We start from the raw sequence: 25,128 nt of genomic DNA, 5'->3' as shown, positions 1-25,128 counted from the left end.
TTACACACTTTCTTCCCTCCTAAGCTGCCAGCTCCTCCTCCTTCCCTGTCACTGTTACCAGGGGAACCACTCACTACACTGGCACCTAGGGGGTACCCTGACTCAGCATACATGCATACAATATAAAACATTTTTATTAATAACATTTCCGGGTTAACTAGGCTTCTTAGTGAGGGGTCTGCCCACCCCTTACACATCCGGGCTGCATCGTCTTTGTAGCTTTCGTCTGCATACGGGTCATTTCAGGCCAACTGGTGCAGCACGGATGCAGTTCCCTGCTCAGCCAGATGACCATGAGCGCCACTGTGCAGAGAATGCAGCTGTGAAGGAGCAATGGAGCCCCTTCATTCTGAGGAATGGTGAGGGTACAAAAAGTCAGACCCTCAGCAATCATAAAATGAGGGCATGTTCTAGTGATCAGCCATCACTTATGCGGGCGTCACACGGTACGATCTATCGTGCGGTCGCACGAGCGATCGTACCCGCCCCCGTCGTTTGTGCTTCATGGACAAATCGCTGCCCGTGGCGCACAAAGTCGTTAAACCGCCGTCACACGCACTTACCTGCTGAGTGACCTCGTTGTGGGCGGCGAATATCCTCTTCCTGAAGGGGGTGGGAAGTTCGGCGTCACAGCGACGTCACACAGCGGCCGCCCAATAGAAGCGGAGGGGCGGAGATGAGCGGAACGTAAACATCCCGCCCACCTCCTTCCTTCCGCATAGCCGGCGGGTGCCGCGGGACGCAGATAAGCTGTGTTCATCGTTCCCGGGGTGTCACACGGAGCGATGTGTGCTGCCCCAGGTACGATGAACAATCGGCGCCATGAAAAATAAACAATTTTTTAAAAATAAGCGACATGTACACGACTCACGATTTGTAACCGATTCAGCGTCGCTCGGAGGTGTCACACGAAATGACGTCATGAACGATGTCGGATGTGCGTCACGAAAACCGTGACCCCGACGATGCATCGTACGATAGATCGTCTCGTGTGACGCCCGCATTACTGTCATGAGTGTGTCGCGTCCAGCTGAGACCTTTGTGGTATCTGAGATTAGAAGGTCACAGCAATTAGCGGATCATTTGTCCTCTTCAATATGAGAAGAGCAGATTTATTTTCATTTGGTGTTGAGGGGTTAAGAGTTCCTTAATGATCCTGCTGAGATTCTATAATCTCATCTCCTGCACCTAGCTGCTTTCATTATTTAAACTCACTCCTTACTCTTCCATATGCCAGTTATAGTTCTTCTATACTGACCTCTCAGGAGAAGTTGTCCTTTGTGGAAGCTGTGGAGGTCTGTGTTGTTTTATTTCCAACTGTTTGTGTCTCTTCCAGTATTATCTTATTGTAGTAGTAAGACTAGAATCTTAGTGCTCAGCTCACTAGCCAGGGCTTGCACAGGGTTTGCCAGGGCTTGACGTGATCTGCACAGGGAAGAACCTATCTAGAGACGATAGGGAGTGCAGGATTAAGTCTCAGTGATTAGGAATCAGACTTACTCCCCTCCCTATCGTCAGGGACCCCCGTACACCTTTTGGTCTTCTTTTGCATCACATGATAGGCATCATTCCACCCAGTCATGACATTTACTAACATGAGAGTACCCCTTTAATATAGGCTAGTCTTTGTGGCTTTGTACGTTGCAGGGGTTAGTGGGGATGATCTAGGTCTAATTCACATGAATGTAGATAGAATCTTTTATTTATTCCAGATTTATTTATAGATGTTGATTCTCAGCTTTAAGCTCCTGCTTTCCTTTCTTCAGCACCACTTCAGCATATTTTTTTTTTACTTTACCACTGAAGTGTTACTTTAAATCCAGGTCTGCTGCCCCCATGTTTTATACTTATCGTCCAATGGCTTCATCTTTTTTTCCAGCGTCACTGCAGTCGGTCTTCTCCAGTTTGTGAGCCTTCTGGCAGCTCCATTACTTCAAGCTCAATAGAAGTCTATGAGAGCCTCATGCTGGCTCTCATAGACTTGTATTGAGCGCTTCTGATTTAATTTCTGACTCTGGACAGTCAGAAGTTACAGGCAGAAGATGGCCTCATGGAACTGAAGAAGCGCCAAAAAAGATTGGGGCCACCAGAGGATGAGTATAAGACCAGGGGGTTTAGATTTACAGCAGTGAAATAAATAAAAACACTGCAGTGGTGGTTTAAAGATACAGCTAATTAATAAAATGTATGACATCTAATAAAAACACCAACTGAGTTTACATCGGGGTCCCATACATTTTCTTGTTCTGATTGACAAATCTGCAGTGAACACATAAACAGGCAGGATTGTCATTCGGGAATCTGGAAACGTTTTCTGACAACTTTGTAGCAGATGAATTAGCAATTAAATTGGTTGTCACCCAACTCTGAGATACAGGTATAATATACAAAAGTATGACTTTAAGGGTACGACCGCACTTTGCGTTCTCCTACTTGCAGTTCAAAACGCACCTTTTTGCCTTAATTGATTTGACCAAAGTTGCTTTTTCCAGAAATTTAGCGCTGAAAACGCATGCGTATTTTCCGAGTTTTACATGCGTTTTCAGCGCTTTTTGCCTGCTTTTTCACTTGCGTTTTGATGGATGCGTTTTGAAGAAGAAGACACAGTCAAATAAAGTTGCATTAGTCAAAATAAATAAAAAAAGAGAAAAAAATGGTTTAAATAAGCATTTATTAAAACTATAATAAAAATGTTAATTTTTAATGAAATTATAGCGGTTAAACACAATTTTATGGTAAAATAGGTATATTTTATTAATTTAAATCATTTAAATTGTCGGGTTTTGTGTGTGTGTAAAGGAACATATAATCCTTTAATTTTATGGTTGAAAAGCATGCGTTTTTGGTCTCCAAAACGCTATGGAAAAGCAGGTAAAAAGCAGGTAAAACGCAGGAATTTGGATTTTGGGTGCATTTTGCCATTTCACATTGACTCCAATGTTAGCAAAACTGACCGAAAATGGCAAAAACAATTGACATGTTGCTTCTTTGAACGAATGTTTTTTTGCCACAAAATATGCAAATTTTAACTAGCGTTTTGAAACGCAAAGTGCGGTCGGGAAAACTACTTTTGCCATTGGTTTTAATGGAAAATGGAAACGCATGCATTTTGGCATGAAAAAGGTGCTTCTGTAAACGCAACCAAAAAGCAATGGAAACGCAGTTGGAAACGCAAAGTGCGGTCGTAGCCTAAGCCTCACCCTGAGACTATTGCGACCACAACCACTGCTCTCCTAAAGCGACCCCTCTTGTGATACCGCTGCTTTTTAACCGCCAACACAGCCATGTTTTTATTTCTAGGTTACATTTGATATTGGATTTGATTTTAACCTCAAGTATCTTCATGACAAAGCTTATATCTACTTCCAAGCTACAAGGTACAATTCATATTGATATTTTTTTTTTTTTTTTGCATATTAGAGAGGTTGTCTGAAATTGGAAAAACATATGTGTTTTTCCTACTTTGTCCATAATCTGTGTCTTTATTGCCGCTCAACATCATTCACTTGTAACTAAACTTTTCCTTTAGTTTCCTTCAGTCATTGCAAACCTATGAATTTTTCGTTCATTACCTTTTTTCTACTTCCTTCTGTCACAAACACTATGCTGCAGTGCTGTTTCACATTCCCATTTCATTTTCCTTTAGAAGCTGCCTTTAACTGCTGCTCAGCCACAATCTGTTCTATATTACCAAACAATCACAGTAGGGGGAATACCCATCTCTGAGCCTTTTCTCTCCACTCCTGTACTCAAAAAGGGAGTTCCAGTATGCACACTGTAAATAGAGTGGGATCTTTGCTGAGCAGCAGTTGAAAGCAGCTTCTAAAAGAGCATAGACTGGTGATGTGAAACTGCACCCCACTATGGTGTTTGGAGGCAAAGGAAAGAAAATAGAGTAATGATATATATTACAAAAATCGTAACTTTGCCATGTCTAGAGGATAACCAAATACAGAATATAGATATTTGATAACAAGGGGCACTGTATATGTAAAAAATATATATATATATTTTTTCTAAATCTGAACAACTCCATTAAATATATTCTTCCATCTACAGACATTGACTTAATTTAATTTTATTATAGTGAAAGTTATGAAGATGTTGAGCAAGACAATGCAGTGAACATATCTATCCCTGTAAAGTATGACACAGAGATGCACTTCACAAGGTAAGTGCTTGTATACCCTGAATGCTTTATGTGCTAGCAATCAGATTTCTGAATATGTTGTTTTTCATACATATAATTAAAGGGAATCGGTCAGCAGACTATCACCCCACATACTATTTATATGCGCATGTTGCTCCTGCACAGACAAGTCCTGCAATACAGTTACATGGCCAGCGTGTTCCTCTGTTACTGAGAAATATATGTTTGAATTGATATACAAATAAACCTGAAGAAGTATTTGTAGATCTGAAGCCTCTGTCACTCCAGCTCTATTCCGCACCCAACACCACCACCTGATGTGACACAGCATAAAGGCTGTCAGTCAAGCAGGAGGCAGCGGCCTGGAGCTGGGTTGGGAATAGAGCTGGATAGGCTTAGTGAACAATTTTTTATTATTAAATGAATAAAGGTTAAAATTTAATATATTGATTCTCTTTAAGCCAGTGATATGGGGAATAGAGCTGGAGTGACAGAGGCTTCAGATCTACCATAGCCAAATGCATATCATTTCAAAGGCTGATTTCCCAATAATGGAGGAATGGACTGGTTTTTAAAAGTATTGCTCAACCTCTCTTTTAGGCCTCCTTCACACGTTCGAGAAAGCCATGGAACCCATAGGGTGTAGGGGCGACATGACAGCCCGGAGGGTAGGGAGTTGATGGGGTTAAACAGTGTTGGTTCGTTTAACAATGAGGAAAAGAAGGTGATTGGTTAGGGGGTGGAGTGTGGTGGAAGGAAAGGAGGGAGCTTTATGGTGTATATAGGAGGTGGGAGTCCATTACCTCCTCTTGCATTTCCTGGATGACAGCTTGGACGGGCTGGGGAACCTCCATCATGACATCCAGCATGATGGATCCGGACATCGCAGATCTGCAGCTTGGACGGGCTGGGGAACCTCCATCATGATGTCCTGAGGAATCCTCGGATCTGGTCAGCATGGCGGTGCAGGGCGCCCAGGTAGTGCAGTCCTACACCCAGGCTGCCTGGGTGTCTCCTCGGCACCTTCCCCTCCCCCCCCCTCTTTGCTGTAGTGCTGGCAGTTTCAGGACTCGCCGGGGTCTTTTGGGGAAGGTGGGGGTGAGGAGGACAACGTGAGAGCCCCCACTCCCGTGGGGACCCTCCGCAGCTGGGTGGGCAGCGGTAGCGCCCGCTCTGGCTGTCGGGAGGAATCTCCTGCAGGGCCGCGACGGCCGAAAAGGGGGCGTGTCCAGCCCGGGGGCCTACTTCCGGCGTGAGGCCTCAGGCTGGATTTTTTGAGCGATGCGGCCGCTCCCGGCAGGGAGCGCGCCCAGCGGCGGTGGATGGACAACACCCCCCCCTCCCTCCGCGGGGGGGCGGAGGACGGCTGCCTACAGGGTCACCTCACCTGTGTGGCTTGGATTATTGGGACCGGAGGACTGGGCGCAGAAGGCGGCGGCGAGGAGGAGACAGGAGGCGCCTGCAGGGTCACCTCACCTGTGTGGCTGGATTATCGGGACCGGAGGACTGGGCGCAGTAGGCGGCGGCGAGGAGGAGACAGGAGGCGCCTGCAGGGTCACCTCACCTGTGTGGCTGGATCATCGGGACCGGAGGACTGGGCGCAGCAGGTGGCGACGAGGAGGAGACAGGAGGCCTGCTGTCTATCCTGGAGCAGGCATTGGGACAAGGGTGCAGCTCTCATCAGTAGCGGCTTCCCCCAGGAGGGGAGCGCCCAGCATTGTGGAGGCGACAATCGGCCCAAACAGGGCATGTGGACACGGTGCTCCTGGCGTCAGGGGGCGAACCCGGCGGGCATTCGGTGCCTGCAGCTTGAGGGACTGTCCCGGGATCAGCGACGGACGACTGGCGAAAAGGACGGTGACGGCTGATCTGAGGGCGTCCTCTGGAGGCAGCCTGGCGCGGTAATCAATTTAAGTTTCAGACTTTTTGTAGTGGTGGGGGGACAGTCGCTGTAGTGGAGTAGTGTCTGGAGATATGGGTAGCAGCTGGGGGGGTTTGGAGCATGTGGTTAGTTCATAGGTCGGTTGGTTGTTCTGGAGGCCAGGGGCAGAGTTACGGACGGGGTGGTCTCATGGCAGCGGGGCCGTGAGGGTGCAGGTGGCGTCAGGTCCGGTGGTTACAGTTGCAGGTTGGGGATGGCGAGGTACGGCGTTTACCGCAGTTTAGGTCTTGTGAGACTTGGTTAAGGGGGCTGATGATTGCGGCACATGTGAGCGGGTGAGACGGCGCAGTTATTGAAGGTTTGCTGGGGTGTTTCATTATTAATCTTCTGATGCATGGTGGTTCTTATTGGATGAATTATGGTGGGTAAGGTAAAGGGGCGAGGGGTCCCGCGGTACGGTGTGTTCGAGGAGTTTTCAGGGGGTTTTTGTGAGTGATGTGTAGGTGCGGGGCCCCGGTATGGCGCGAGGGTTGCTGTGGATAAGTGAATAAAGGAGAGCGGAAATGTAGGAGAAGGTGAAGTGTTGGTTGCTGTAATGGGTTTGTAGGTTTGCAACCGCATCAATGGTAACATGGGGTTAATTTGTGGCTAGTCAGCATGTTATCCCATTGTGGAGGTTGGTGCTGGCAGGAATGTTGAGTCCAGCGTGACTGAATTGGTGTTAATGTAGGTGCTGGGCAGCTTTGGGCTGCTGTGGGTGAACTCGGTTAATCAGCAATGGTGGGCTGCGGACGGAATAATGGAGTTCTTCGGACAGCCGTGATTACGGGTGGGGACTATGCGAGTTATGGTTTGGACTAGAGGATTGGGTACTTGTGGTGCATAGAGTGTAAGTCGGATAGCTTGGGGCCATCTGGTATTATTGGGTGTTTTGCATGAGTGGACTCCTGGCATCTGTGGGCTGGTGGAGTCTATTTAATATTCATATACAATTTAAAAAAAAAAAAAAAAAGGAATGCTTGGCCCGGTGGTAGGTATGGGCATCTGGGTAAGGGTTTGCTTAGGGAGTCGTGGTGCTCCGGTCTCACGGCACGAAGGTATTTGGTTTGAAGGTGCAGTTGTGCGTTACGGGAAAATGGTGGTACGCCCCACGGTGGTCGGCTTTGAGCGGATACTATGGTGTGGCCAAGGTTTTAATTTATCTTGGGGTGTAATATGAGAGCTCAAAGGGGGTTGCGTGTCACAAGGTTTTCCTTGAGATCGAAAGGCCCGGACATGGTGTTTGGTAAAGTTGTGTCTCCTGATGCCCATAGTTGCATATGGAGTCAATCGGGCCAGTGGTGTGGCTGCAATTTTCCGGTGGGCATTGTAGTACAGGGAGCTTGTCGTGGTCCAGTTTGCAGAGGCAAGCGGACTATGCATTATGGTTGGAGGTGTTGTTGGGGACCTTGGGATCGAAGGTAATGCTTCAATATCTTCGACTCAGTAAGGGGTACAGGGCGATGGTTGCGGTTGTTTTGTTTTATGAGGCCGTGTTAATTTTGAGGTGGAGCATGGTTCCGTTAGGCCGTGTGGGCCTCGTTGAAATTAAGTGGGCCTGATTTCGGATGAAGAAGGTCCATTAGTGTGGTAGTTGAGTATGTGGGAAGATTTTGGGATTTTCTGGGGAAGACAGCTCGAGCCTCTGTTGTTGTCAGAGGGTGTGATGGCGGAATAAATCGGTCAGGGGAGACCAGTAGTGATATTTGGCTCTGGGGAAGCTGCAAGGTCAGCTGTAGGGGAAATTTCAAGGCTATGGATTGCAGTCGTTTTACAGCGGGGTTTCACTTTAGCGGTTTCCTGGGAGAACTAGGTTTGGGGTGTGAAGTGACCCAGTAGCATAAGCAGTGTGAGTGTCATCCTGTTGTTGTATCTCAACCCCAGTGGTGGTTTAATTCAGCTGGAGACAGGAGGAGGACTGACTGTACAGGGTGACTGTACAGTGGTTTTTTGGTCGGTACTGGGGAGGACAGTACAGTACAGTCGGTACTGCATTTAATTGGTTATGATAAGGCCAGCGGGGCATGGTGTGGATTCCGGTATAGTTTGGGAGCTTGTGGCATGGTGGGCCTGAGTGGCCGTCAGAGGGACCCGGTGGCTCCTGCCACCAAGGATCAGGGGAGTGCGGTGCAGTAAGGTGGACTGGGTACGCTGGATGGTGCATATATGGGATGCTCAGAGTTTAAGTGATAGATGGACAGGTTTTAATGGTTGGTTTGGCTTGCAAGTTGGGGGAGCAAGCGTTGGGTGTGTGGGGGTCCAGGCCACGCAAGGTGTCACGTGGCCTGTTCTGTGGCGGGGGTAGGTCTGGTCCAGAGGCGGTTTAACGGATAATGTTATTTGATTGGAGAGTCACTTGTAGGATATAGTGGCTCCGGTTACAAGGATCTTGCAGGCATGGGTCCTGCAAGGTGGGGGGTATTGATCCGTAGGTGATTCATACCTCATCTCCGGCCCGGTGTGTGTTGCGGCCAGGGATCATGTTTTGGTGGTGGAAGGTGGTTTCTGGACCGGGCCTACCCAGGGTTACGTATTGTATTACGTACTGTATTATTATTATTATGGTATTACCTATTGTTAAATGTTGGGGACGCCCGTTGGACGGCGCCCCCTTGTGTTAGTGTGTAAACAATAGGCAATAAAGGGCTGCTGTGGCCATTTTTTACCAAGTCGCAAGCAGTGTCCGTGTATTATTGATACCGGGTAAGGGTAATTGGGAATAATATAGGAATCAACGACCGGAAAATCCCTCCTGGAAATGTCAAGAAAGCCATGGAACCCATAGGGTGTAGGGGCGACATGACAGCCCGGAGGGTAGGGAGTTGATGGGGTTAAACAGTGTTGGTTTGTTTAACAATGAGGAAAAGAAGGTGATTGGTTAGGGGGTGGAGTGTGGTGGAAGGAAAGGAGGGAGCTTTATGGTGTATATAGGAGGTGGGAGTCCATTACCTCCTCTTGCATTTCCTGGATGACAGCTTCCCACCCTCCCTCCCTTCTATTGTGTATTGTTATTATTGGTGTGATTATATGCATGTATAATTATTCAATTTTAAGAGCCATTACAACAAAAAAAAAAAAAAAAAAAAAAAAAAATGAGAAAAGAAAGGATTGGAGGAAGTGTCGTGTATAAAATAATAATAATAAAAAAAAAAAAACGAAACAAAAGAGATTTCTATGTGGATTGTGATGTATATTGTCATTTGGGATTCTTGTAAGTGGGTGAATAAGATGGGGGTAATGTGGGAATATATGTATATGATGTGTATGATGTATATGTGTATGGTCAGCATAAATAATGGGGATTATGTCCTTTGTCACAGCAGCAGGGGTAGGTCTGGTCCAGAGGAGCTCTAATTGTTACTGGTGTTTTGATGGAGAGCCACTGGGGAAGGTACAGTGGCTCCGGTTACTGGTGACCTGCAGGTACAAGGTTGTCTGCAGGGAGGAGGTATTGCTCCATTGGTGATCAATGCCTTATATGCCTTATATATGGGTCAGGGTTGTTGCCAAGGATTATATATTAAGGAGTTGATGGTTGCCAGGGAGTCACAGGTGGCTATAGTGCCCCAGGTGATAGGTAATTGAAAGTACGGGAGTTTTTGGTTTGGGTAAGGGTATTACTCCTTTGGTGACTTTTACCTCATTTAAATATGGGACCATTGTTATTGTCAGTGATCCATTTTGGTGAAATGGTAATCGCAGGAGGAGTCACTGGTTGGGGTCATGGTTCTGGATCCAAGTGCAGTGCAAGCACGTGGTTCTGCAAGGCATAGGGGTTTTGATCCGTAGGTGATTAATACCTCTTATCTCTGGGCTAGTTGCAGCCGGGGATGTTGTTGGATTAAAGTCGCTAACGGGCTTTAAGGTTTTTGAGGTCACAGTTACTGTTATGCACATGGGGGATTGATCCGTAGGTGATTGATGCCTCATATCTCTGGGCTGGAGGTTGCAGCCGGGGATAATATTGAGTTGGAGGTAAAGAGGAATGTAAGGTTTTGAGACACGGTTGATACTTGATGCTACTTGGGGGGGTTTTAATCCGTAGGTGATTAATGCCCCCATCTCTGGGTCGGTGTGTTGCAGCCAGGGATCGTGTTTCTGACGGTTGTGTGATTTGAAGGGTCACTTGTAGGATATAGTGGCTTTGGTTACAGTGACCTTGCAGGCATGGGGTCCTGCAAGGTTGGGGTATTGATCCGTAGGTGATTAATGCCTTGTATCTCTGGGTCAGTGTGTTGCGGCCAGGGAACGTGTTTTTCTGACGGTTTGTGTGATTGAAGAGTCACTTGCGGAATACTGTGGCTTTGGTTACAGGGATCTTGCAGGCATGGGGTCCTGCAAGTTTGGGGTATTGATCCGTAGGTGATTAATGCCTCGTATCTCTGGGTCGGTGTGTTGCGGCCAGGGATTGTGTTCTGGTGGTGGAATATGGCTTCTGGACCGGACTTATGGCGGGGGTAGGTCTGGTCCAGAGGCGGTTTAACGGATAATGTTATTTGATTGGAGAGTCACTTGTAGGATATAGTGGCTCCGGTTACAAGGATCTTGCAGGCATGGGTCCTGCAAGGTGGGGGGTATTGATCCGTAGGTGATTCATACCTCATCTCCGGCCCGGTGTGTGTTGCGGCCAGGGATCATGTTTTGGTGGTGGAAGGTGGTTTCTGGACCGGGCCTACCCAGGGTTACGTATTGTATTACGTACTGTATTATTATTATTATGGTATTACCTATTGTTAAATGTTGGGGACGCCCGTTGGACGGCGCCCCCTTGTGTTAGTGTGTAAACAATAGGCAATAAAGGGCTGCTGTGGCCATTTTTTACCAAGTCGCAAGCAGTGTCAGTGTATTATTGATACCGGGTAAGGGTAATTGGGAATAATATAGGAATCAACGACCGGAAAATCCCTCCTGGAAATGTCATGTCTCCGGTACGTGCTAGGTCCGTGCCCGTATGTATCGGAGACACGGGCACACGTATGCCCATTAAAATCAATGGGTATATATGCACGCACGTGTTCTGCCAGTGGCCTTTGCCTCTGTGTGGAGCAGACGTGTTCTGTGTGCTCCACACAGATGCATGTGCATGTTTCTCTGGCAGCACGGGCCCGCACACGTATCATACGGATGTAGTGTGGATGCAGGTGCACGTGACACGCGCCGGTGAAACACACGTGGCATTGTAAAAAATAAAAAAAACACAAACTCACCTCCACCAGCCCTGTAGGCTCTGCCGCGGCTGTCACCTGCATCCGTCCCCCAGTGAATTTGAACAACGCGTCTTCTTCACTGGGGGCCGGAAGCAGCGTCAGTGGGGTGTGGCCTGTGCCAGACACTGTGAGTCAGCACCACAGACAGCTCCGGAAGAAGCAGGTAAGGCGGGGCTTTCCGTTCTCCGTGTGTTATTACGTATAACACACGGTGAACAGGAATGTGCCACAAAGACTGCAAACGGGGAGCAAACCACCCCTTTAACACGTACGTGAAAAAACAGATCTTTTTTTCACGGATGTGTGAAGGGGGCCTTAAAGAGCACCAGCAACCAGGATTTTCCTATATAAACTAAAGCCAGTGCCATATTGCCGCTATCATGCTGATTCTATACATACCTGTAGTTGTCAGATTGGATGTATACTTTCTGAGGTGTACTTTTGTGAAATGCAGTTATTAATGAGATCTGCCACAGAATATCTAATAGGTGGGTCGGGTTTTGCTAGTTATTCCTGCCCATATCTGCTGCCTGTGCTTCCTCCCCTTGTCCTTCCTCCCCCTGTCCTTCCTCCCCCTGTAATATATGAAACAGGAGGAGGAAGGACAGGCAGGCAGACAGGGGTGGGAATAACTAGCAAAACCCGACCCACCTATTACATATTCCGTTGCACCTGTCATCAAGTAACAGTGCATTTCACAAATTTACTAGTCTATATTTCAGAAAGTATACATCCGATCTCACAACTAAAGGTATGTATAGAATCAGCATGATAGCGGCAGTATAGCACTGACTTTAGTTTATATAGAAAAATCCTGGTTGTCAGTCCTCTTTAATGAGCTACATGCACATATAAATAGTGAGGGGGGTGAAATCCTCCTGATTGCCATTAATCAGGGGTTGTCAATGCTTTTATTGTACACAGTGATCTCATGATCGCTGAGTATCTGCCCATCATAGTAAAGCTTCTCAGTCCTAGCAAACCCAGATCAGCTCTCCCATTGACTTCTATAAGCACAGGGAGCTGTTTCCCCCTGCAACTTGAGCTGATATGAATGCCTCAGTTACAGTGAAAAACTTCACATCCCCTCCTCCCAAGAAAAATCGCATAAAATACATTTTATAACACACATTTATTCACTACCTATAACTAAAAGTCCTATGCTTATTGGGCATCCATTCACCAGTAATAACTAGGGATGATCGAATACCTCAAATATTCGGCTTCGTGAATATCTGACGAATAGGTCGCCGCTATGCGAATATTCAATGTGCAATGTAAGTCTATGGGAAGTCGAATAGTTTTGAATAGTTGTTATTCGGGTTTCCCATAGACTTACATTGCGCATCGAATATTCGCGAATAGTTGAATAGCGGCGACGTATTTGGCAAATATTCGCGAAGCCGAATACTTGAGTTATTCGGTCATCCCTAATTATAACCTGAAGTTTAAAAACTAAACGAAAATCCAGAACAATATTTTCTTTTCTATACTTGCCTCACAAAAAGAATTCTGCGTGCTACAAAGTAAAAATAACACTCTCACCCCTCCCCTTCAGAAAGCAAAGGTCAGGGAAAAATATTAAATGAAAAAAAATTAAATTGGTTGTTACTAAAGTGTTTTTCACTTTCAAAAATTATGGCCCCAGGCGATTCTGGACATATAAAATAACAAATACAGCTGGTACTTACCTTCCCAGGGTCCAGCGATCACCCTCCGGTGCTGCTTCAATCTTTATCAAGCTGCAACAGGGATGTCACAAATGGAAATCCAATGACCGCTGCAGCCAATCGCTAAGCTGAACAAAACAGCTCAGTGATTGGTTGCAGCAGTTTTGTGTAGTATAATCGTGATGTCATCCTTGTAGCAAAAAAAAAACAGAAGAGAGCAGGGATGGAGAAACAGTGCTGGACCCGGGGAGGGTGAGGACTATATGTACCTGTTATTTATATGTATACAGGCGTTTGGGGTCATATTTTTTGACTGTGTAAGGCCCTTTTAGATCTGGTCACTAAAGGGGTAATTCAATAAAGGAAAACCTGGCAGAGCAATGAATTTCTTTATACTGTGTAAGTGAATTGTCTTTGTGGAAAATGATATTTGTAAAGGGAAGGTAACTGATAGCATTACAAGACATAAAGAGCAACATAATGGTAAAACAAATGTGTGCAGCCACAAAGCTGGTCTGAACGCATTATATTCCAATAACTGACTCTGCTGGAAGTCCTGGGTGAAGCCGTTAAGTGGTGTAACCACATTATGGGCTACTCGTACACTAGTGCGACAAACCGTCATGGAGCCTTTTGTGAAGGAAGGGAGGGCAATCTTGAAGATGAAGGAGAATAAAACCGGCCATAAAGATGAGACAGGTCTCTGCCGAATGTTCGTTTCTCTCACCCAACTTCCGTGTACACATGAGCACTCTACTTGGCCAAGAGTTCAGGGGTTTTCGATGTAGACAGACAAGAAAGCCACCGCAGGCACCTCTACTGGTGGCTTATCTTCCCTGAAAACACATGGGTTGGTCTGAGACGTCTCTTCTTTGATATCATTTGTCGGGGGAGAGTCGGAAGGCTCCTATACACATCAGATGTTTTTCTAGTATCTTCACAATCCCTACCAAGCCACGGAGGTTTGCACCCTAAATTTTGCATGTGGTGCCCCTGAAACACTTTGTGGGGAAGTGGGAACTGGATGTCACTCCTCTAGGGTAGGGTCAGGTATTGGATCGCAACCCTCTCTCAAAGCTGCATTTGGTTCTCAAGGTAAGAAAGGTTGGAGATCACTGCTCTATGGTGTAACACATGCTGTTGTATTTTTTAATAGGTCTACAAGCATAAACTTTTATGAAGTATTTTCTGGGGCCAGTATCCCATCAACTATAAATCATCTTAGAGAAATTGGTCCAGAATTTAACTTTACTCTAAAGGTAATTTTGAACATTTATTTTCACCTTATCTTCATTATTACTATTAAAACTATCCAACTGAAGTGCTATCTACCTATTATGATTGTAGAAATATATAAATAATATATCTGTCCAATCAAAATAGACAATGGACGGATAATAAAAGATAACCCCACCTTGGAGGAACTTTAGAGATGAAATTATATATTTTATTAGCAATTCCTTCTGCCAGTCAGATATACAGTATACTAATAATACCTGTGTAAAGGCCGCTTTACACTCAACGACATCGCTAACGCGATGTCGTTGAGGTCACGGAATTCGTGACGCACATCCGTTCTCGTTAGCAACGTCGTTGCGTGTGAAACATACGAGCGACCGCTAACGATCAAAAATACTCACCTTATCATTGATCGTTGACATGCTGTCCATTTCCCAAATATCGTTGCTATTGCAGGACGCAAGTTGTTCGTCGTTCCTGCAGCAGCACGCATCGCTACGTGTGACACCGAAGGAACGAGGAACAACACCTTACCTGCGTCCACCAGCAATGAGGAAGGAAGGATGTGGGCGGGATGTTCGTCCCGCTCATCTCCGCCCCTCCGCTTCTATTGGGCCGTCGCTTAGTGACGCCGCTGTGACGCCGCACAAACCGCCCCCTTAGAAAGGAGGCATGTGAGATTAAGTCCAGCGCAGGAAAGAAGGCACTCTTCAATATAAATTTCCATATGGTTTATTCCATGTGCACACGTATGAAGGTAGGTACAGAGAGCAGGGGAAGAATGACTAGCGACGCGTTTCGACCGTATTACACGGTCTTAGTCACACACATTACCATATGGAAATTTATATTGAAGACTGCCTTCCTTCCTGCGCTGGATCTCATCTCACATGCTTGCAGCTGCCCGGCCGATTGTCCGTGCTGCAGAGAGAGGGCCTGGAGACTTGGAGTGGGTGAGCTGAATTCCTTTGTCATTCATTAGGATGGGGGATGATCAAAAGAAATCGGGTTAAATGCTGCGCTAAAAACCACAATCCAAAGATATATCGTGAATTCCTTTTCTTTATTTTCACAGGTCAACGCGTTTCAAAGGCATCTCCACCTTCTTCATCAGGACAAAAGTCAGAAAGGAACAGCATAACCTTAAGGTTATGCTGTTCCTTTCTGACTTTTGTCCTGATGAAGAAGGTGGAGATGCCTTTGAAACGCGTTGACCTGTGAAAATAAAGAAAAGGAATTCACGATATATCTTTGGATTGTGGTTTTTAGCGCAGCATTTAACCCGATTTCTTTTGATCATCCCCCATCCTGTTGCAATATCGGGGCTGCAGCTGACCACTTTTGTATTCATTTATTCCATGCTGACAAGGAGTTGTGCCTGTCACAACTGAAGCAGGTGAGTACCTGTCCTATTCCCTGCACCTATATCTATCGGTTAAAACCCTATGTGCGCTTTCTTTCCACAGTTTTTGCTATTTGTCATTCATTAGAAAGGAGGCGGATCGCCGGCCAGAGCGACGTCGCTAGGCAGGTAAGTCCGTGTGATGGGTCCTAGCGATGTTGTGGGCCACGGGCAGCGATTTGCCCATGACGCACATCCGACGGAGGTGGGTACGCTCGCTAGTGATCTCGCTAGCGAGATCACAGCGTGTAAAGCGGCCTTTAGGCATCATGCACATTTTTGATTTCATACAGAGGCTATACAGAATTTTATGCAGAATCTGAGAGAAACAAAACTGTGCTATACAGATGCACCCCATACTATATACAGGTCCATAAAATGAAGCCACAGAACTTTACGTTGCTCAACAAGTCTCTCCTGTGTGCATAAGACATTATAGAAAAAGATGGCACCTTTCTGGGTCACTGGGTTTCATTCATCCCAATAGGCCACTATGTCAGTGATTTAGAAAGGTCGTAGAGCCGTTTCACACATCCGGCATTTCACCGGATTACCGGATCCGGCACACTCCAGTACAGTGTTAATACTGTACCATGGCATCGCGGCAAGCTCCGGTCATATGCTCAGGTCACATGACAGCATGTGCCCGGAGGTTGCCGCAATGCCATTGTACTGTATTACACTGTACTGGAGTGTGCCGGATCCAGTAATCCAGCGAAATGCCGGATGTGTGAAATGGCCCTTATGCAGAAGAGAGTCTGTATAAAACTTAATTAGTTCATATTATTGTCATGTGCATGAAACCAAATACAGGTATTATTAGTATATATCTGACTGGCAGAGGTATTTTCTAATAAAATATATAATCTCATCTCTGAAGTTCCTCCTGGGTGGGGTTTAACTGTTCTTATCTATCCAATGTTTGTTTTGATTGGAAAAATAATGACAATACATTTATACAATCATTATTGGTAGATGGCACTTCATTAGAAGTTGTATAAAATCCCATTGGACCCCAGTAGGTCACTGTGCAATCCTCCGCGCCAGCAAGTGATTGGCTGAGCAGGCACATTCGGCAATTCCACAGTGTTTAGGCTAGGACCGGGATGCAGAGTACATCAGGAACCAGGTTAACGCCAGAGTAAAGGCATCGGAGGATCATGGAGGGGGAACATGATTTCTTTTATTATTTTAAAGCAGCCTGAGGCATTGAAAAATAAAATTCCTTGCACAACCTCTTTGGCTGAAGAAAAGAACCTAAGAAGACCTAAGTATGGAGAAGTATGAATTTATATCGTCACCCATCTATTTATTAATGTGTCTAACAGACTGCCTTTTTGGAGAAAAGTCTTTTTGGTGGAAAATTAGAGTTTTGGAATTATGTGACTTGGCAGTAAACAGGAAGACATGAAATAAGAAAAGGAATAAAGGAATTTGTAGATTGTAGTTCCAGCTCAGCGCTCGCCGGCTTTACAGAATGTGCTGGAGACGGGCAGAGCAGACTATACCCTCATGAAAAGTTAGTACCAGTGGGGTTATATAATACCTGCAGAATCCAATGTATACAGGTTTTCCTTATTTAAGTCTTCATCTATTTGAACTTCTATCTCAGTATCAGCATCAATTAGAATACACAATCGTCTGATTCTGAGATTCTATCGGATTTTCTGTGAAAATTATCTTGTTTTCTAGTCTTGTCCATGGACAGTGTCCGGTATTGCAGCTCTGCCTCATGTAAGATAGTGACAAAACCTATGTAATGTTTGTTCCTGAATTATTGTCTTTATAATTGCAAGTAGATCAGTGGTGGTCCGGCTCCTGAGACTTCATTCACTAAAATCATCTCCCTGTCCAGCTCGGGAGGAGACAGGAGCGCGGCCTGTAGTAGGAATTGTATGGAGTCAATGCTTTGTATTGGATCCTTATACCCGGTGATCCGTTTACGGAGCTGTGCACCTCTTGGGTGGGTGAAGGACTTTTGAGCTATTGATGAGGATCTCAGGACTAGAGGTGACCGAACTTGATGTTCATTTTTCTGGCCAAATACCAACTTTACAAAAAAAACAGAGTTTGGGTGCTTTGCGTATGCTGACCACCTGTGAGAGCATTGCTGTGCTCCGGTACACTTGGTGCTCAGCTCAGTGAGAGCCGCTTGCAGTGTTTGAACGGCTCACATGTGGGTGGAGATCCGAACTTCCAATCAGTAACTTCCATTGGGGTTCGGGTCAAGTCCAAACCCATGGAGGTTTGGTTCAGCTGTACTCGCCTAACCGAACTTCCACGGGTTCGCTCATCTCTACTCTGGACCTGGACCCCACTTATCTGCTTGTAAATATAAAGACACTTAAACAGGAAAAAACATGGAACAAGGTATTGCCATAGTCTTCGGACTATAAGACGCACCCAGGTTTGGACAACAGAAAATAGGAAAAAAATATTACTATAAAAACTGCCTTGCTGATGTGGAGGAGTAATGTTTTTGGTCTACAGTTGTGCTCATTTCTTGGTGCTCTAGGGTAGATGGTAGGAGGGTAAAGATTTATTACAAAGTGGTAGAAATAGGGCTGTCCCAAAAAATAAAGGGCATTATATACTGTCCCCAACACTGACATAACAAGGACCCAATGCAGTTTACTTTGGTTGTCTTGTACCAACGTTCATGAAGAGAGGAAGTCCATTTATTGTGGAATCGGCTACGTGCCTGGTGCCTCATATGTGTAACGTCTACTATATATCCCACGTACAGTCCTTTTGCACAATATGGTCCGCTGTATTAGAGTAGAATTTATTCTAATTTTCACACTATAATTTATCCCTATTTCAGATTTTTTATCAATCAGTCCTGTGCCCTTCATGACCACACATAAATGTGGGCAAACAAGGACGTCATCACATGTGTATCCTATATAGTGCAGACAGAGGAACACGAGGAAAAGCCGGACATCGGCTATTGTCTGGGAGACTCTCCTGCTAAGTGTAAAATCATTGTGTTACCTACATGTGACTGTATTATTTTTCAGCCTGTGCATCAAAGATCCCTTCTATTAACCCTCATGGCGACACAAGCTTGCTCTAACCTGCCAGCAATCTCAGCTCAGTCCCTCCTGCTAACAATTAATTAGGGAGAGAACTGTGCAGACACTTAGATATCTCAGTGATAGGAACACAGCTCTTACGAATGCTCTACCCTATGATTTAATGAAGCAGTCAGGGATGTCTCACATTGCAGACATTACTGTGGACATTAAGACAAATCAATTTTAGCAGGACAAGTGCGTCTCATAGTCAGAAGATTACGGTAGTTACTCTTTAATGAAGACGACCTATAATGCTCAACAAAGCCATTGGACAGAAGTGACACCATTTCTGGAAAAAAGTAACTTCAAAAACCTGGGGATGTTCATATGTTGTTTTTTTTCCACTTTTAGTTGCATCTTTTTTTCTACAAGATTTTTCTGCGAAAATAAACAAAACGTAACGTTTTACAGTACCATCAATGGGAATGAGATTTCGGAAATCTCGTATTTTCTCCTTGTACATATGAATCAGTTTCCAAACTGCAGTAGAATTCTTGTTTTGCCCCCAAAAACCTGAATGGGAAAAAATGCATAAAAATGCATGCAAAAACGTGGCAAAAATACGTGTTTTCCGCAGCTTTTTTTCTTTGAATCATATTTTTCTGTTGCAAATCCCAAATGTGTGCACAAACCTTATATGCCAGGACCTCCTGCCTTGTTATTGGGTACGGAGCTCTTTTAGATTTATTTTCTTGGTGACATATTTATAATTGTGTTATTTTAGATCAGTACTGGGACCATTCTAGTGACTTCAGCATTTGTAACTGTGAATGTGCCAGAATTTACAAAAGGAAACAATCCCTTGATGTACATCACCGATATTCACACAGATCAGGTAAGAAGCTCCAATACAACAGTGGTAAGGTTGACTTCAATATTTGGTGCAGTTTTTTTGTAACTTACTATATCTTCATGAAAATCTCTGCTTATTACGTGCAGATTTTGTTGTCTCAGATTTCACCCTTTTTATTGCAGCTAAAATCTGTCTTGAATCCCACACACAGTACTGACTTTGTGCAGATGGTAAATCACCACCACAGGTTTACTTTCACCCAGAATTTTGTAGAAAAAGGGCATTTTTGATAGCTGGGGGTTCACCTGCTAGAATCCCCTGTGATCCCAAAAACCAGAGCTCTGAAAAGCCCCACGTGAATAGAGCGGTGGTCAATCATGCGCACAGCCATTCCGTTAACTTTTAATGATGGCGCTACAGATTGATGAGCACTGATCTCGCTGGTCTTTGGTACTCCCAATAGAATGAATGGAGTTGCAGTCCGCATCATACACCACCGCTCTTCTTCTACCGAGCTCTTCAGAGCTCTGGTTCTTGGCGTAACTGTGGATCCCAGCAGTTGGACCCCTAGCTACGAGAAAATTATCTCCTATCTCCTATCCTATGAATTGGGGATAACTCTGAAACCTGGGGGTCTGTGTGCTAGAAACCCTAGCCATCCTAAAAACCAGAGCTCTGAAGAGCAGTCCGCATCATACACCACCGCTCTACTCCTACCGAGCTCTTCAGAGCTGCAGCGCCATCTTGTGCCCATAGCTTCTGACTGACTTGAAGTTACGACAAAGGCACAATACAAATCTATGGGGCACTTTGCACACTATGACATCGCAAGCCGATGCTTACGATGCCGAGCGCGATAGTACCCGCCCCCGTCGCAGCTGCGATATCATGGTGATAGCTGCCGTAGCGAACATTATCGCTACTTCAGATTCACATGCACTCACCTGCCCTGCGACGTCGCTCTGGCCGGCGAACCGCCTTCTTATTAAGGGGGCGGGTCGTGCGGCATCATAGTGACGCCACACGGCAGGCGGCCAATAGAAGCGGAGGGGCGGAGCTGAGCGGGACGTAAACATCCCGCCCACCTCCGTCCTTCCGCATAACCGGCGTGAGCCGCAGGACGCAGGTAAGGTGATGTTCCTTGCTCTTGAAGCTTCACACACAGCGTTGTGTGCTGCCGCAGGAACGAGGAACAACATCGTAACATCGGTCCTTCCGAAATTATGGAAATGACTGACGCTACACCGATGATACATTTTGGACGTTTTTGCGCTCCTTAATCATATCAAAAAGGATTTACACACTACGATATCGACTGCGATGCCGGATGTGCGGCACTTTTGATTTGACCCCACCGACAACGCAGCTGCGATGTCGTAGTGTGCAAATTGCCCCTAGGTGTCAGGCTGCCAGCAGAGGGAGCTGGAGTTCTGCAGGGAAAGACACTACACAGAGCTGAATGAGCAAGGAGGGGAACTCACAGTGTGTGTTGATGCAGTGTCTGCCAGCATCAGCCGGACAGCTGAAGCTGTGGGGCATGCGGGAGATGGTCAGACGGGTCCGGGTCATACACAGTGCAGCAGGAAGACCAGAGGAACTAGCAGAGGAGGAGTCGAGTTCAGGCCGAGGTCGGTACAAGAGAAAACAACCGAGTGGTGAAGTAGGAGAGGGGCTAACAACCGGGGCTATTGTGGGAAGAAGGAGGTGGGACAGAGGATGGCAAAACAACTAGGGGATAGAACACAGACAGAGGCTTAGGGCACAAAGAGGGAACGGATCAGGATCACACTTAGAGGGACCAGCACTCACAAGCAAAGCAGCGCTAAGCATATAGCCGGCGCTGGTTCACCGGAGATGACAGTATTTAACGCATCCCAGCTCCGGAGGTGAGGCCCGGGAGAAGGCTCCACCCCCTAGTCATGTGGATGGGGAGGGGAAACCGTGACACTATGAGAGCAAGAACGAGGATCTCATAGATTTGTATTGAGTTGTGAATAAAAATACTGGCTGGTTACCTTTCAGTCCAGACCAAACAGAGCACCACTGGAAAAGGATGAAGGTGGCGGAAAGTCAGTATAAAGCAGGAGGTGGGGGCTTGAATTTAAAGCGCCACTAAAGTGATGGAATAAAAAACCCCGCTGTAGTAGTGCTTTAATACTATGAAGATTGAACGAATGGCATCTTTTAAGTATAGTTTCTCCTAAACACTTGTGCTGCCACGCTCTGATTTATACTGGCCACGGTTAAGCATCTTGAATCTGATCACAGATTCCCTTTAATAAATTGAGGCTGGCAGAACCATTAACCTTCCATTGTAAAATCACAAGCACCACCTAATCTGCAGCAATTCATTCCAGTGACCTTTTCCTCAAAGCATGTGGAACTATTTTCCTGCTACTCGGGGCTGTGAAAAACATCTCTAGTAGCAAATTCTTCATCTTGGACGCTGCTTTGGCCTCGGTAGATCTTTGCTGCTAAGAGGCCTCCTCAACAAACACAGGGTTCACCGTCATGTCTCCAGCCTCACCCTGTCATCACTGGAAACTCAAAAGTGATTTTATATTTTTATTTCTTTTCTAGTTTAAAGGAATTAGTTGCAATGCCATCACCAATCCTCTTCACATCGGAAAGAAGGAATACACCACTTCATTCACGGAAGAGAAATTTATGAATATCCAGGAATTGGTAAGTAGGCTCGTTTAAGGGAGAACGGCAAAAGTTCTCACAGTCATCTGAGTTTTATTTCATGTGTTAAAAGGAAAGTGTCATCAGAAAATAAGTGTCCTCAGAAAATAAGTGTCCTCAGAAAATAAGTGTCCTCAGAAAATAAGTGTCATCAGAAAATAAGTGTCATCAGAAAATATCCTATCGCTTAAATCAGGGTTTTTTGTTTAATGGATTATAAAAGATTTTATAGGGGTTTTTTTTTCCAATTTTCCATATTCTTATAAAGAATTTTGCAATTATACAAAGAATATCCCCCAGCTCTCTGCAATTAATGAATACATCAACCCCACTGTTGCTGCAAACCTAAAAAGGTGAGGTAATTGTATTACAATTTTATGGAAAGTGTATGAACCCATCTGTCAATGACAAGTAGGCATTTCACATGGGACGCTGATTCTACACACTCCATGTAGCTAGGACACAAATGAATCGGAGAAGAATAGGACCCAGCGATACTTTACACTAATTAATAACAGATTGGGAATGATGGGTTGTTAGGTTGCAGGGTGTTGGAGATGACCCACACTCTCCAAATGCAAAAATATAGGGCAAAGCCAGCACTGCTTATAGTATCTATTATGGACTTAACTGGTGAGATTTTTTTCCAAAGCTGTAGGTCAGAATGAGCCGCAGGGACTGGAGTAGATGCTGCTGTGGACCAGGCTGGACGTTCAGCATGTGGCTCAGCGAGGACCAAGACAGCAAGTTTATTCAGAATGGTAGAAAGATGAGCAGAGTTGGAAGAACTAGCAAATCCAAGTGTGCATATATAAATAGGAATATATATAGGAATACAAAAACAGTATATTTATAGACATATCTGGAACTTGAAGCAAGCAAATGGTTAATAGCAGAAACATATGCAATCAGGGATTTAAGGAAGACAGATTATTAAAGATGTTTTCCCCTACTCAGACAACCCTTTCTCAATCACCATGTTTGCCCCTGTTAAATAACAACACTTTTACTCACCTCTGGTGCCGTTCCAGCTGTATCTCATGGCTCTTTTTCTCAAGGCTCAGGTGATGTTGTTATGTCACGTGAGCCTTGTGCCCTATCAGTGGTGGCTTCACTCTCCCCCTGCCATCGGATATATCAAACATCAAGAGGAAGTTAGCAGGCAGCCGCAGCTCTAAAGGCCCCGTTACACGCAGCGATATCGTTAACGATATCGCTAACGAGCGTACCCGCCCCCGTCGTTTGTGCGTCACGGGCAAATCGCTGCCCGTGGTGCACAAAATCGTTTGGAGCCGTCACACGGACTTACCTGCTTAGTGACGTTGCTGTCACTTAGAAAGGAGCGGTTCGTTCAGCGTCACAGCGGCGTCACTAAGTGGCCGGCCAATAGAAGCGGAGGGGTGGAGATGAGCGGCTGTAACAGCCCGCCCACCTCCTTCCTTCCTCATTGCCGGCGGACGCAGGTAAGCTGCAGTTCGTCGTTCCCGTGGTGTCACACGTAGCGATGTGTGCTACCTAAGGAACAATGAACAACCTGCGACCTCAACAATTAACGATATTTTGAAAGTGAACGACGTGTCAACGATCAACGATAAGATGGGTAGTTTTGATCGTTAACGGCCGTTCGTTGGTGTCACACGCAACGACGTCGCTAACAATGCCAGATGTGCATCATGGAATCCGTGACCCCGGCGATATATCGTTAGATACGTCGTTGCATGTAACGGGGCCTTAACTTCTTCTTGTTGTTTGACTTTTCCAAAAGCCTATTCGAACCCTGGATTTTCTCAGACATATGTCTATTGACTCTTTTGTAGACATCTGATGAAGAGTGCTAAACCTGAAACGTTACTAAGGTAGAAAGCCTTGTCAGAGCAATTATTAAGCAGTAAATACAAGGAGATGCCATAATCTACAGCCAATTGTGATATTTTATGGTCATTGTTACTTTTATTAACATATTGGTAATGTTATTGGTGTTGTTAAACCCTACAAGGGCATTATGACATGCACATATTGGAGTTGTGCACAACCAAGAAATGAGTTGACACAAGATTCTACATAGACCTTTAACACTAGAACTACTGAGGTAGTCATTTTGACTACTTTGCACCATGTATTTCTATATAGGTGTCACGAGTCCAGTAGTTCTAGTGTTAAAGTTGGTCCTAGATGGACCCAACTTCATTGTCCTACCATTCTGATGAGACCATGATGTTACTTCTTATTCACACTCTTGGTTTGTTATTTAACTAATTTGGAGGTTGCAAGCCATTCTCACCCTATCAATGCCCCCTACTACCGTCCAGATGATTCCTTCTGCAAGCAATCACTGAGCAATGATGTCCTTGACATGGATATGTGGCCATTGCGGAGAAACACTAGTTGCACTAAAGAAGCCATACTCCCCTTAGTCTCTTGTCAGTCTTTCCTTCCTGCTTAAGTAAAGATGTTCCCGATACAGACATGTCACCGCTGCAGCCAATCACTGGGCAGTCACTTCCTTGTCACAAACGTGAGTGGTTTAGGATAACCTGCACTTGCAGGGGTTGGACCAATGGCCCTTCAGGTCCCTTCCAACTCTACCATTCTATGGTTCTATGATTCTATATACCAGCTACAGCCAGTCACTGTTGTAAGTAATTGGCTGCAGTGGTCTCATATCCATGTTGTGGAGCAGCAGGGGGATTGGTACAATAATGTATATATGGCTTTTTTGTTACTTTATATCATTCTGATTGGGTCCCAAATTAATGTTGCCTGTTAGTAAAAGCGGTTATAAATTATGTGAATTGTCCTGGAAGATGGTAAGGTGTAAACATGCTGCTGGAAGTCTTGACTCAGTTATAACGTTATCTTTTTTAGACCTGTGATAATACAAGATGCGCCTCCTTCAAGTGTCTGATGAAAGACCTGCAGCTGAGAGAAGATTACTTTGTTAATGTGTCTACCAGGATCTGGAACGGGACATTTTCAGCTGTAAG

The 25,128-nt window shown here is 45.4% G+C and overlaps 1 protein-coding gene across 1 annotated transcript in view; it reads left to right on the top strand.

Moving 5' to 3' along the window:
* Positions 1-25,128, top strand: part of ITGA2 (integrin subunit alpha 2) — a 227,931-nt gene that overhangs the window by 190,386 nt on the left and 12,417 nt on the right. Inside the window, exons 22-27 of the mRNA XM_075326643.1 lie at positions 3,301-3,377; positions 4,088-4,171; positions 14,105-14,207; positions 19,391-19,501; positions 22,040-22,144; positions 25,010-25,123. Of these exons, the coding sequence (XP_075182758.1) occupies positions 3,301-3,377; positions 4,088-4,171; positions 14,105-14,207; positions 19,391-19,501; positions 22,040-22,144; positions 25,010-25,123 (594 nt within the window). The remainder of the gene's footprint in view (positions 1-3,300; positions 3,378-4,087; positions 4,172-14,104; positions 14,208-19,390; positions 19,502-22,039; positions 22,145-25,009; positions 25,124-25,128) is intronic.

Source organism: Anomaloglossus baeobatrachus, chromosome 1, assembly GCF_048569485.1.
Source record: "Anomaloglossus baeobatrachus isolate aAnoBae1 chromosome 1, aAnoBae1.hap1, whole genome shotgun sequence".
NCBI classification, from domain to species: domain Eukaryota; kingdom Metazoa; phylum Chordata; class Amphibia; order Anura; family Aromobatidae; genus Anomaloglossus; species Anomaloglossus baeobatrachus.
Note: the sequence above shows the minus strand (reverse complement) of the source record. Positions and strands in the feature narration are given on the sequence as shown.